This window comes from Triplophysa rosa, linkage group LG12 (assembly GCF_024868665.1).
Source record: "Triplophysa rosa linkage group LG12, Trosa_1v2, whole genome shotgun sequence".
Lineage (NCBI taxonomy): Eukaryota > Metazoa > Chordata > Actinopteri > Cypriniformes > Nemacheilidae > Triplophysa > Triplophysa rosa.
The window spans coordinates 8,499,768-8,512,069 of NC_079901.1; the positions used below are offsets into that span (position 1 = coordinate 8,499,768).

The window sequence follows — 12,302 nt, forward strand, 5'->3', positions numbered from 1 at the left end:
ATACCCAACCAACCTGCATCTCCTCCATCCAGTCGATCATGTAGACCATCTCTTGGAATGTCTTCTGCAAAGCCAGGTTCTTTTCCAAACGGACTTTTCGTCCAACCACCAGCTCCTTCAGCAGAATCCACTGTCCAAGTATGTTTTCTTTGCGTGCCGAGATACGTCGGATGTCGTAGTAGGATTCGGACTCCATCTCAGAAGCCAGTTCCACCACCACTGTGATGCGCTCCTCATATGACAAGATGTCTGCTTCAATCGCCTCGTGTTTCTTCATGGCAGCTTCTACTGCTGGCAGGTCATAGCCGAAGTTATCCTGGTTTGAAACACGATGGTAAGATCAAGTGGATGTAGGAGGCAATGACAGTAAAAATAACTGCTATGGATTTTTGGATCGATAAGGTTTGGTGGTCGTCAGTCATTTTCATACACAAATACTGAATATACGCAAATGTTTTATTTGTTCACCTGTGAGACGAGACGTTGGTTTTCATTCAGCCAAGCCTGCCTCATGGTGGTCTTTTGATCGAATCGTTGAGCAAGAAGTTCAAGCTTTTCCTGACGAATCAGCTCTTTTCTAAGAGCCACGCCCCTCTCATGCTCCGCCTTCTCTAATCTCTCCCACGCCTTTCACATAACAAAATAACAAAAAAACATTTAATAATGCAGAAATCAGGATTGTAAAATAATAATAATTTACGGCAATTTTGACTTTTACAATCGGTTGCTTTAAACTTTACATACCTTATTGATGTCTGAGATAAGTTTTCCGTCATGAGGCACATATGGCTTCTGATTGTTAGCTCTGAGCTTACTTTGGATGGTGAAAAGCAGCACCTCCAGGTTTCCCTTCTCCTGGAACCTGGAAAAACATCCGTCACCAATAAGCACATAAACTTTTTCTCCGAAAATAAAAATTCTCTCATTATTTATTCACCCTCCTGTTATTCAGAACCTGTATATGACTCTTTCTTCTGTGGAACACAAGAGATATTTTGTGTCTCAGTTTTGTGGCCTTACAATGGAAGTCAATGGGGTCCAATGCCGTTTGTTTATCAACATTTTTCAAAATATCTTATTTTGTATTCTGAAGAAGAAAGTCATACAGATTTGAAATGACATGAGACTGAGTAAATGATAAAAGACACATAACATCATGCCAATAAACATCAGCAGGCTGTAGGAGGTTCCAATATTATGTGTGAGATAGAAAACGGCTGTATTCTTCCCACATACAGGGGCAGAACGAATAAAATCATGCATGAAAACGCTATCAGAAATTGCAGGTGTTCCTAAAGTGAGCCACTAAATCTTTATAATCATTCACATTCTTCATGACACATTACACACTGCAGTAAATTATATACACTTTCTCTTATATGCATGTTACATTTTAGTGGCATTAGTATTTAATAGTGTTTAGACATCCATGGACAAGCAACTCCTGTCAATGTTTCCACTATTTCCTTTCTTCTCTCTTACTTGATAGGTTTCTCGATGGTGCAGTATGTGGTGAATGCTTGAAGCTGTTGCTGGACTCCAGATAGCGAGTTAGCGAACTTTTGGTTGCTAATGATACCGATGGTTCTCTCAATCCACTCCAATAAATCAGAGGCTAAAGCCTCGTACCGCCGGATTATCTTCTCTGCTTCTATAGCATTATCCAATACCTAGCAAGAGTAAAAGACAGTTTATGAGATTACACGTTTGACGAGAAGGCTTTAAATGTCAAACTTCCAATAAATCCAACGGAGTGCCACCTATTGTTCTAGAGGTGGAGCGCGTTTTTACATTTTAATTTTTTTTTGCGTATAAGTTTAGTAGTAGTGTTAATGCCAAATCAATGTGTGTAAAACTCCGCCCACCTTTCCAATCCTCTTCCCTTCTACAATAAGTGCCTTCATTTTGGAGAAGTAATGGTAGTAGGATACTACATAAGTGATGATGGACTTCTCATCTGGATTCTCTGTGTTTACATCTGGATTGAGACGGAAAATGCCGTTTAAATGTTCACAGTGTAGGAACTTTCTTAGATTTCTTTTTTATTTTGTTAATAACATATGACGTTTGTTACCTTCAGGGTCTAAAAGTTTGGTGAGTCCAAGACTCTGCTCAGCTATGTTGAAGGCTTGCTGGAGGTTGTGTGTTGCATTGGATCTGGTCAACTTGTGGAATTCTATTAAATCAGGTCTGTAAAGCAGCAAACATTTGGTCAAGAAACATGAACAACCAGCAATGTTTTGAAAGAGTGAAGTTGTGTATGATGTATCAGCGCAAACCTGTGTCTGTGAATGAGAGCGTTGAAAGCCAGGCCGTCCCTCCAGCAGGTGGTGAAGTTGTGAATGTTGACCTCAGGGTACCTGGGACAAAATATATGGAAAAGCATATAAACATCTCAATCTTAAAAAGAAGATGATTTTATATTTATTCATCTGACAGATGCTTTTATCCAAAATGGCTTAAAATGTAACATTCATTTAACATTCATGTATGCCTCTACAAAGAGTAAAGAAATGAAACAAGCTGAGCTCCGATTTTGTGATTGATCTATAGATGCTATAAGCCTTACCCTGCTGTTTTCATCTGACACCAAAGCAGTAAAGCATCTTTAGCTGAACGTGTTTCTCTGTTGTCTTCTGTCTCGATCTTAATCACCTGGATCTGTAAGCAAGCGACCACATTGAAACAGATAATAAAATACATGTCATTTAAGGGACCAATTAATTTTGCTTTGTTTCATCATTAGCCTTATGATAAACTTCCATATGTCTTCATTTTCTGGGATCATCAAGCCAAAGCACATGTGTGTATTATACTCTGCATTGAATTTTCTTTAAAACCAAATTATTTTGAAAGAATGTAAATCATCGGGAGCTGGGTTGTGCATCTTTGTCATGCACTAGATTTGTACAGAATGTGAATCCTCTGGGTGGTCGTCACAGAGTTGTTATGCAGGTGTATTGGGCTGTTTATCGCACATTGCTTTGTAGCTTGAGACTTTTGGTTAGTTGCCCATAAAAGTGCCCCAACTTTTCCCAAGGTTAAAGCCACAGTTAATAGATTACTTCTAACCCCAGTAATGAACTAGCAATGTTTGTTTTAGCAAGCACCGCATGCTAGTCGTTCCTTGGTTTCATTTTAAGATAGACCACATATAGACTATTTTGCAGAATGTAAAGAACACTTCTTGTTTAAGTTTTATACACAACACAAAGTAAAATGCAAGTAAATGCAACAAACAGAACATTTAGAACTGCATTTAAATGTTAAACAAACATCTTTATGACTTTATTTGTCGGTTTCACAGACAAGGCTTAAGCCTAGTCCCAGGCTAAAATGTAAATTTGAGCGGTCTTAACAGGAAATCATTTGCAAAGATACGTCAGTGCCATTGATTTGTATCAAGTAATGTTTTTTACTATAGGCCTACTATTTGTTTAAAACCTTAAATATACAAATTTAACTAAAGCCTAGTCCTGACTTAATCTAAGCCCTGTCTGTGAAACCGGGCCTATATACAAGTATATAAAAACATTCAAATGCTTCTGCACCAGTGTTGTTTACATCTTGCAAACTTGCCTGTAACAATACCGTTTACATTTAAAAGGGACATGAGGGATAGCTATCAAAATAACAAAGGCTGATGCGATTGTGGGTGTGGCTTCCTAATTGCTCCGTTGTATTAGCATTACCAGGCCACATGTCAAACTGTGTTCAACCTCAACGCATCGCATATGACAGCAATTGCACAAATTTTGTCATTCTGACGTGATATGCGCTAATGGGTAGCACAAGAACTCAAATGTGAAACAAAAGCACACACATTTTAGTGAGCATAAAACGAAACTACAGCACCTCCTGAGTCTCTCAAGATCGTTCATCATATTGAATTTCTTGGAATCGATACGTGATCAATATGTACTGCCTCACTGAACACGAACTAACTTTCAAGGGTATTTTACAGAAGTGCAGTGCTTTCCAAGATGAAAATGGAGGGAGGTATAAACACTTACAACTAATGAATAATACATAACAATCAGCCCACATAAGAAAGCTGAAACCTTTCCTTAAATTCTACATTGACTCTCTCAACATTTGCATCCGTGTAACATTTTTGGCCTACAAGACGCTAAAGTTTCGATAGTTTGTTCCTTTTGCCTCCCTGCTTTTCTTCGCCATCGCCCATCTTCCTATGTTCTTTCTCCTTCTCTCTATCTCTGTCTGACAGCTGCTGCAGTGGTCAGATCTTACCTGCTGACGGGGCAGAGTAAACTCCAACAGAGATCAGGACGGGGAGGGCAGAAAAGGAGATAACGAAAGCGAGCAGACAGATTTTCCAGAGACAGCATACAAAGAGGAATCTTGATGAATGAGGCGTTATTGAGAATGACTATAATGGCTACGATTATAAATCAAAGAAGGGAAGAAAATGACCAAGTAAAAGAAGAAGGAGAAAAAAGGGATAGCGGAGAAAAGGTGAATGTGCATGACACCAGAGCTCCACCCCGAGATCTCTCCATCACAGTCGCTGGATCGAGTGACACTCCACCTCTCTCACAGTCCCTGCGTCCAGAATCCACCACAGCATCAACTTTCCCACCCCATCACAGTGCTGCTTACTGGACGGCGGCCAAACGGCATTCTGGGTGACCTGTCTCTGCTCTACTGACGGAGTCGAGAGATGACACACGATATAAACCAGGACCTGTTCTGCGCTGCTTTGTAGTTACAGGTAAAGAGGGTCTTTAGATGGATAAAGGAATTCTGAAGTTCTGAGATTTGAAGATTATGAAATCGAAGGATGAAGAAGAGAAATGAGATCCAACATTTTGCCGAACACATTCCCAATGATTTGAAGGCCCATCTTTGGCAAATAGTCACACAGCCATCACACGACCGCACACAGTCAAGGATCAGACACTCAACAGTGGGCATAAAGAGCAGACGGAGATCAAACATCCCCAACTGTGTCAAAACATGCCCTTCTCTTTACACACCAGACCTGTTCCACATAAATCCAGTACTAGTCAATGACCACAGAGGTTGCTCCTTGACAAAACAACATGACCTGACATGTCAAATATGAACATCTTGAGTCATTTTTGTTCATGTTTTTTTCAGTGCTTTTATTAGTCATAAAATTGGCCAGTTGAAATAGTTCTTACCTGGAAGCGCAGGATGATGGTCCAGATGAGACCGAGAGTGAGCCGGTGGTTTCCATCAACTATGTCATGAGAACCAACGTTTTCTAGATGAACCCTTTGTTCTTTGAGGAACTGAAGAGCCTTATCAACATTCTCCAAACAGTGAATTCTCATCCTGCCTCTTGTGGGCCGGGGCTTAGAACAAGAACACATTGTTCAATGAGAAATAAAGAAACCTTACTTCAATATTCGTCCCAGGACAGACAATTAAAAAGTGAAGCACATTCTCAACAAAACAAAATCTGTTTCGTGATTATTAGACGTCAAAAAACTATGGTTTTACAACATTACCAGTCAAAACGTCTGCGTGGAAAAAGGGTTATCAAAACTCTAATAACTGTTTTACAAAATAATGTTATGTCACTTTATTGTGTTATTGATTGTGTCCATTTCTCCTTCATCTCACCTATACCATCCATATTCAAAACTATCCTGTCTGTTTTCCCTTAACATCGTGAAAATGGCCCTGCATAACCACAATGTTAACTATACAAATGCTGGACCACTATTCTGGTGAAGCTGTCCATTTCAACAGGGCTTTATCAAATACATCAAGGACAATTCACTACATTGTTTCTGGGCAGAGAACCTACCAGCAGTTCTCCAGACAACACCTCCAGCAGTCTGATGAGCATGTAACCGTCTCTCAGGTCATTATAGAGGTCAGAGATACGACAGGACACGGTGGCCAGGTGAGAGTTCACCCACTTAGTGAAGGTCTTTTTCTGTACTGCGTCCCTCTCATCTGACACGAAGGAAGAAAACACAATAGAAATATTGTATGCTTATATATTCACGGAATGAGCAAAATATGGTCACACACAAATTAAAAGGACACTAGGAGTGTAATGATAAGAGTACACAATTATGATGTTTTTGTAAAGCTATGTCAATGAGGTCTGTGTAATCCTATTGGTTGAGCTCCATCAAGATACATAATGTTTTAATGGTGTTTTATATTTAATTTTAAATATATATATATATTCTTTTTAAACATGATTTAGGCAACTTTGTTTTGGGGTTTTGCTTTTATCATTCCTTTCCTAATTTTTATTTAATGTTTTGTAAATTTAGTGATTTTTTAAATTCATTTACATAATAAGGAGGTTCAATTAAACCCAGAGCCATTGAGAGAAGTTGCATCAACGGAAGTTTGAAATTTTCGCGTGTCACGTGATTCATGGAGCCTTCAGATAGCTCCAGGAAGTTATGTTTTCTCTTTAAATGCTTCATTTCTTAAATTTTTTAATTCATTAAATGACTTGCGTCTTTAAATGGGTTAAAAGTTTACCTCAGTTGGTCTGTTTAGCGGCAGCTCCATGCGTTACTAGTAACTTCTGGGAACTATTGAGAGGCTCCATGAACCGCCATTGCTGTGAAAAAACTGTTCCATTGGAGTCAATGGAGTTGACGCGACTCTCTCTCTCAATGGCTCTGATTAAACCTTACAGTAAATGTTGCCACTTAATTTTGTTGTTTTTATTTATTTTGGAAATTGTTAATGTTTTGGAAATAAATCTGTTCTTTAAATTTGACTTGTTATTTTTATTTTGTTTAAAATATTGTGCTACTATTGTATCATGAACCTTATAGTGTCATGTTTTATATAGTATTATGTATAATCAATGTCTATCGAAACAAAAACAAAACTTTAATAAAATTGTACCTGACATTCCTGTCACATTTACGTCTGTTTCCTTATTTAGTTTTCTCCGGTTTTGCCATTGGACTTAATTTTGCCACGATCCCTTACCTGTACCTCGTTTGTTTAGCTCGCACCTGTTAGTTGTTATCATCATCACTTGTACACTATTTAGCCACTGCCTTTTTCATTTGTTCTTTGTCTTGTCTACTGTGTTGTAACTGCCTTCTTGGAGGTCTGTTTATTTGTATCGAGTGATTTCATTAAATATATTATCACTGTGGATTACCTTCGTCTACTGGAACCGTAACAATTTCACAACAACCTGTATAAATAACAAAATACAGAAACCAAACGGTTTGAATATTTGTAGATTTGTTTGCTCACCTGCTAGTGCTTTGATGCGGGAGCACTCGAAAAGTTTGGCACTGGTGGTCTCTGTTTCCCAGAATCCTGTGCTTGCAGGCCTATTGTTGTTGTTGAGTTGTCTCTGGGCCTCAGCATTGTCCAGATCTGTTGAGGCATTGGCCATTGCGTCTGCTTCTTCAAGCAGCCCTATACATACAGTATAAAGAGAGAGTGGTACACGTTATATTTGGACTTGACTTATTGAACAATATGTTTTTTCCCCATTTAAGTACAGTACTTCTGCCTTACCCAATGAGCCTCTGTGTCTATGAAATGAGTAGCTGCACAATAAAAAAAATGTAGTGCATAATAATAAAATTTTAAGTTAAAATGTTCATTTAGCAAAGTAATTTAGTGCCAGTCTTCTGCTAAAAGATATTGACCCTGACATGTACAGGGTAAAAAAACAAGCCATGCACTGCACATTTGGAGATCTGTTCTAAAATTGTCTAAAATATAAAAAAAAAATTGTTTTCATCCGACTGGATAGATTCATAGCCTGAAGCAAAGATATTCTGTGACTAAGCTATTTTTTTGTGAAATTTGTCAATTCAGACAATTGCCAAAAATCTTCAGACTGGCACAGACTTTCTGGAAGTACTGAAAAATCTGAGTAAAAGTTGTGTAGTGTATTCCACCCTTAAAGGGATAGTTCAGCCAAAAATGAAAATTCTGTCATCATTTTCTCACCCTCTTGTCATTTTAAACCTACATCATGAATTTCTTTCTTCTACAGAAAACAAAAGAAGATATTTTGAAGAATGTTGGTAACCGAACAACAGTGGTGCCCATTGACCTGCATTGGTTTTGTGTCTGTACAATAGAAGTGAATGGTGACCGCCGTTGTTTGGTAACCAACATTCTTCAAAATATCTGCGGAACAAAGTCATGCAGCTTTGAAATGACAAGAGGGTGAGTAAATGATCTATAAATTATTCATTTTTGGGTGAACTGTCCCTTTAACAGTTATGTAGTGATATGGTGAACATGTTTTATTATTTCATCCAAAGCACAGTATTGAGCAAATACCATCCAGGATCAAAAACAGATATTCCTGTTAAACTAAAACAAAGAAATGTTGCTTGACCCTTAAAGAAGTCCTGTAGCTTCATGTTAGGGTGACGTCACATGACCTTTTTACAGGGATACTGAACAACGGCACCATGAGAGAGAAATCATTTCTTTCTCTACAGTCTCCATAAATGAATTTAGTATGAATGAATTTCTCAGAGATTTAGGGGGCCAATCCCTGACCCCATCCCCCATTACGCTGCCTGCCAGGGAACAACTCAAGCATCATGTTTAAGATGTTTATCACATGTTATTTTTATGAGTTTCCATTATTACAATTACTGTTCTCATAGCTACAAACAAACACAGATACAGTTTGAAAGGCATGAGCTGTGGTGTGCACTTTTTTCTCACACTTTCATAGATATCTCAGTCATTATTGTGTGGAGAGAATGAAGCACACAGACACAGACTGCTCCCTTCCCCCAGTACTCATAAACCCAAAATCTCACTGCCCCCAACCCCCACAATTTAAAACACACACACACACATATGTTTTATTATCTCCGTGGGGACAGTCCATAGGCGTAATGAGTTGTATACAGTACAAACTGTATATTTTATCCCCTACCCCTAAACCTAAAGATCATAGAAAACTTTCTGCATTTTTAGATTTTCAAAAATTATCGTTCTGTACAATTTATAAGCTTTTGTGCCCGTGGGGACCTCCATTTTGGTCCCCACAGTGACACGAGTCCCCATGAGTTGGTGTGTATTCAGGTTTAGGTCCCCACTAACATATAAAAACCAAGTCCACACACACACACACACACACACACACGCACACGCACACGCACACACACACACACACACACACACACACACACACACACACACACACACACACGCGCACACACACACACACACACACACACACACAGAAATATAAGACTTTCTTCCTTGTTTTAGTGAAACAACAATTTGGTTGATATGTTGAAAAACAAATTATATATTAAGTTTAAAAAATAAGTATATGCGAGTATAAAATACAACATATACACTCATTTTTCCTTGCTCCAAACACAATTCTTGATTTTGTGGCATTTATTTGGTTGTATAAAAGTCAGTGTTTCAAATGTTGGCCTAATTTCTAGATTCTTCATGAATTGTGATTTTTAATGGGGAGGTACAGAATATGAACGCATGTACAGTATTTTATGCCAAATGAAATTTGTTTCTTTTAGCGATGTAGAATTTCCCCCATTTTCTCAAACAGTAAAATCAGCTGTTATTTTTCGGCATGCACTTGGGCCATTCTTTTGTAATATCATTTGATTTGTGAAAGTATTAACAACTCGGATATGCTAAAAATAGACACTAGATACATTCAAAGGCATTTTTAGAAGAAACAATAAATACTCTTACACATTCAAAAGAGACAAAAGAGAAATGTAAGAAATGGGCCATTTAACTATCACCAAAGAGTAAAAATCTACATATAGGTAAATAGGAACATTCAAAGTGCAACTGCAAGGTGTAATATGAAAGTTTTTATATTTAACACATTAAACAAATTCTTTTGAAATTGGGTCTCAGCATTAGACAATCCATTAGTCTACAATAATAATAAAAGTTCACCCGAAATTTGTGTACTGGCATCTTAGCCTTCAAAAAACAAGATAAAATAGTTCACCCAAAAATAAACATTCTGTGTTCAGTTACTCACCCTCTTGTCATTTCAACCCTGTATGACTTTCTTTCTTCTGCAGAACAAAAAAGAAGACGTCAAGAATTTTGAAGAAAGTTGTTAACTGGCCCACTTGCATTGGTTTTGTGTTCATACAATGGAAGTGAATGGGGGCCAGTGCTGTTTCGGTTACCAACTTTCTTCAAAACATTCTTTTGTGTTCTGCGAAAGAAAGTCATAAAGGTTTGAAATGACAAGAGCGTAAGTAAATGATGACAGAATTTTCATTTTTGGGTGAACTATTGTTAAATGATAAACAATTTTGCACCAAATTTATGTAATAACTAATATTTTATGTTGAATTAACTCAAACTTTAAAAGCAGCCGGGTAACTTAAGTTTTTAAGTTGAAACAACAAATCAATGTTTACAGTAGCCAGTATTTGCTTTTGACTTCAGAGTAAGAATGTTGTTCTGGAATAATGTGCTGCTTTGTAAAAATATTAATATTAAAATGTTAAAATGTGACCTAGAAATAGGCTAGTACTCCCACTTTCTGAAATAATACACCAGCAATTCTTCATGAACTGCTACATGAACTCATTCTTCTCAACCAAAGCTCATAGCTGAGATCTCTAGTGAGAAATCACTGTACCATTTTTCGCAGCCTCATTGGAGAAGGAGTGGGATGACAGAGAAGAAACCAAGGTTTAAATCTTTCATTTGGTGTTCTATGTCTCTGCACACCAGAGAGAGACCGACCCTCTGGTGTTCTACAACATTTACAAACAATGAACTTGATGTAAGAAACCATAATTATCCAGATTATGGCATAAGAATTTATCTATAGATTTAATAGGCATGAATGATACTTAAATGGCTCATTCCATATATATTATCTGTATGTACACCTGCTTTATAGACCCTGTAAAATGATTTGACAGGCAACATTTTCCTAGGTTGATGTACTTCCTACTGCATCTTTGTGATACGGTTGCTTGTACTTTCCTTGCCAAAACATCAATTGGTTGCAAATTTGATGATATTTGGAAAAGTTTTGAAACAGATTTAGAAATGTTTGTTTTATGAGTTTGTCTTGATGATGACTAAAAATAGTCGGAGCCAATATAGCCTTGTAGGCAAGTGCTCTGACATGTATCACTTTCAAAATAATGGCAAAAATAAATATTAAATAAAGGCTAATAATTATACGTTCCACGTACGGTATAATTCGTATAATTATAGATTATATAGCGATAGAGAAGGGGGGTGGGATCTGTAAAGGACCACGAGTCGGGATTCGAACTCGGGTCTCCCGAAGCACAACCGTGATACATGTCAGAGCACTTGCCTACGAGGCTATATTGGCTCCGACTATTTTTAGTCATCATCAAGACAGACTCATAAAACAAACATTTCTAAATCTGTTTCAAAACTTTCCTAAATATCATCAAATTTGCAACCAATTGATGGTTTGGCAAGGAAAGTACAAGCAACTGTATCACAAAGATGCGCTGCCAAGCCACTAGGATTTGCTACATGCTATTGATAGTCAGAGGATGGTCTTTATAATTTAAGGGGGAGGGGATGTTTTCATTTAAAAGAGCACTTTTACAAAAAATGTCACTACAGAGCATTTCATTGGACAAAAAAATGTCTACATCCCTGCAAACAGGATGAGTCATCGATATCTTTAGACAATTTCCCAGAAGTGATAAGCTGTCAATTCCCAATTTTAAATGTGATGTCATCTGCTGAAATGTCAATTTGGTCAACCTTTAGGAGTACACTAATACACTTAAACACTTATGGTCTCAAATGGACTAAAAGCCCCAAAAGTGTCTTTAACAAATATTCATAATGGACAGCAACAGGAATATCACATGCACACACATTTACAGCAATACATTTACATACTATACTGCATCAGATATAATATACTCAGTGTTTCCTTTCCCATTACTCTGATACCAACAGTTGACCTCATTAAAGACTCTCCCTTGTCCTTACTGAGCCCATCAGGGCTTTATTCTTACAGCACCTGGTGTCCATGGATATGACAAGACTCTGAATGCAAGATGTGGATGATGTGTTTCTCACTGACAAACAAACACAGCTGTGAGAGTGCCCTTGGACTTCAGGCATTCACACATTCAGAATTAACTCCACATTTCACAACCAGTGTCAAGAAACACGACCACACACATGAAAACTGTATTATTGCTACAGTAGATGAGTGTATCCAAAGACCAGAGGTATATACTGTACATATAATTCAGGTACTTTTTCCTCTGAGGTTTATTGCTAAATCAGTCATTCTTATTGATGTGTTGCAGATCTGATTGAGTAAA

At 37.6% G+C, this 12,302-nt stretch overlaps 1 protein-coding gene across 6 annotated transcripts in view; it reads right to left on the reverse strand.

Annotated features, from left to right (window-relative positions):
* Positions 1 to 12,302, reverse strand: part of LOC130562465 (spectrin beta chain, non-erythrocytic 4-like) — a 60,398-nt gene that overhangs the window by 45,743 nt on the left and 2,353 nt on the right. For all 6 annotated transcript variants that reach the window (XR_008963952.1, XM_057347481.1, XM_057347479.1 and 3 more), the window contains exons 2-12: positions 7,234 to 7,401; positions 5,798 to 5,949; positions 5,166 to 5,339; positions 2,570 to 2,661; positions 2,280 to 2,360; positions 2,075 to 2,190; positions 1,866 to 1,978; positions 1,483 to 1,670; positions 745 to 862; positions 469 to 627; positions 14 to 316 (exon numbers count right to left, since the gene is read on the reverse strand). Coding sequence is in view for 5 of the 6 variants with exons in the window: in XM_057347481.1 (XP_057203464.1) it covers positions 14 to 316; positions 469 to 627; positions 745 to 862; positions 1,483 to 1,670; positions 1,866 to 1,978; positions 2,075 to 2,190; positions 2,280 to 2,360; positions 2,570 to 2,661; positions 5,166 to 5,339; positions 5,798 to 5,949; positions 7,234 to 7,378 (1,641 nt within the window). In the remaining variant the exon portion in view is untranslated. The remainder of the gene's footprint in view (positions 1 to 13; positions 317 to 468; positions 628 to 744; positions 863 to 1,482; positions 1,671 to 1,865; positions 1,979 to 2,074; positions 2,191 to 2,279; positions 2,361 to 2,569; positions 2,662 to 5,165; positions 5,340 to 5,797; positions 5,950 to 7,233; positions 7,402 to 12,302) is intronic.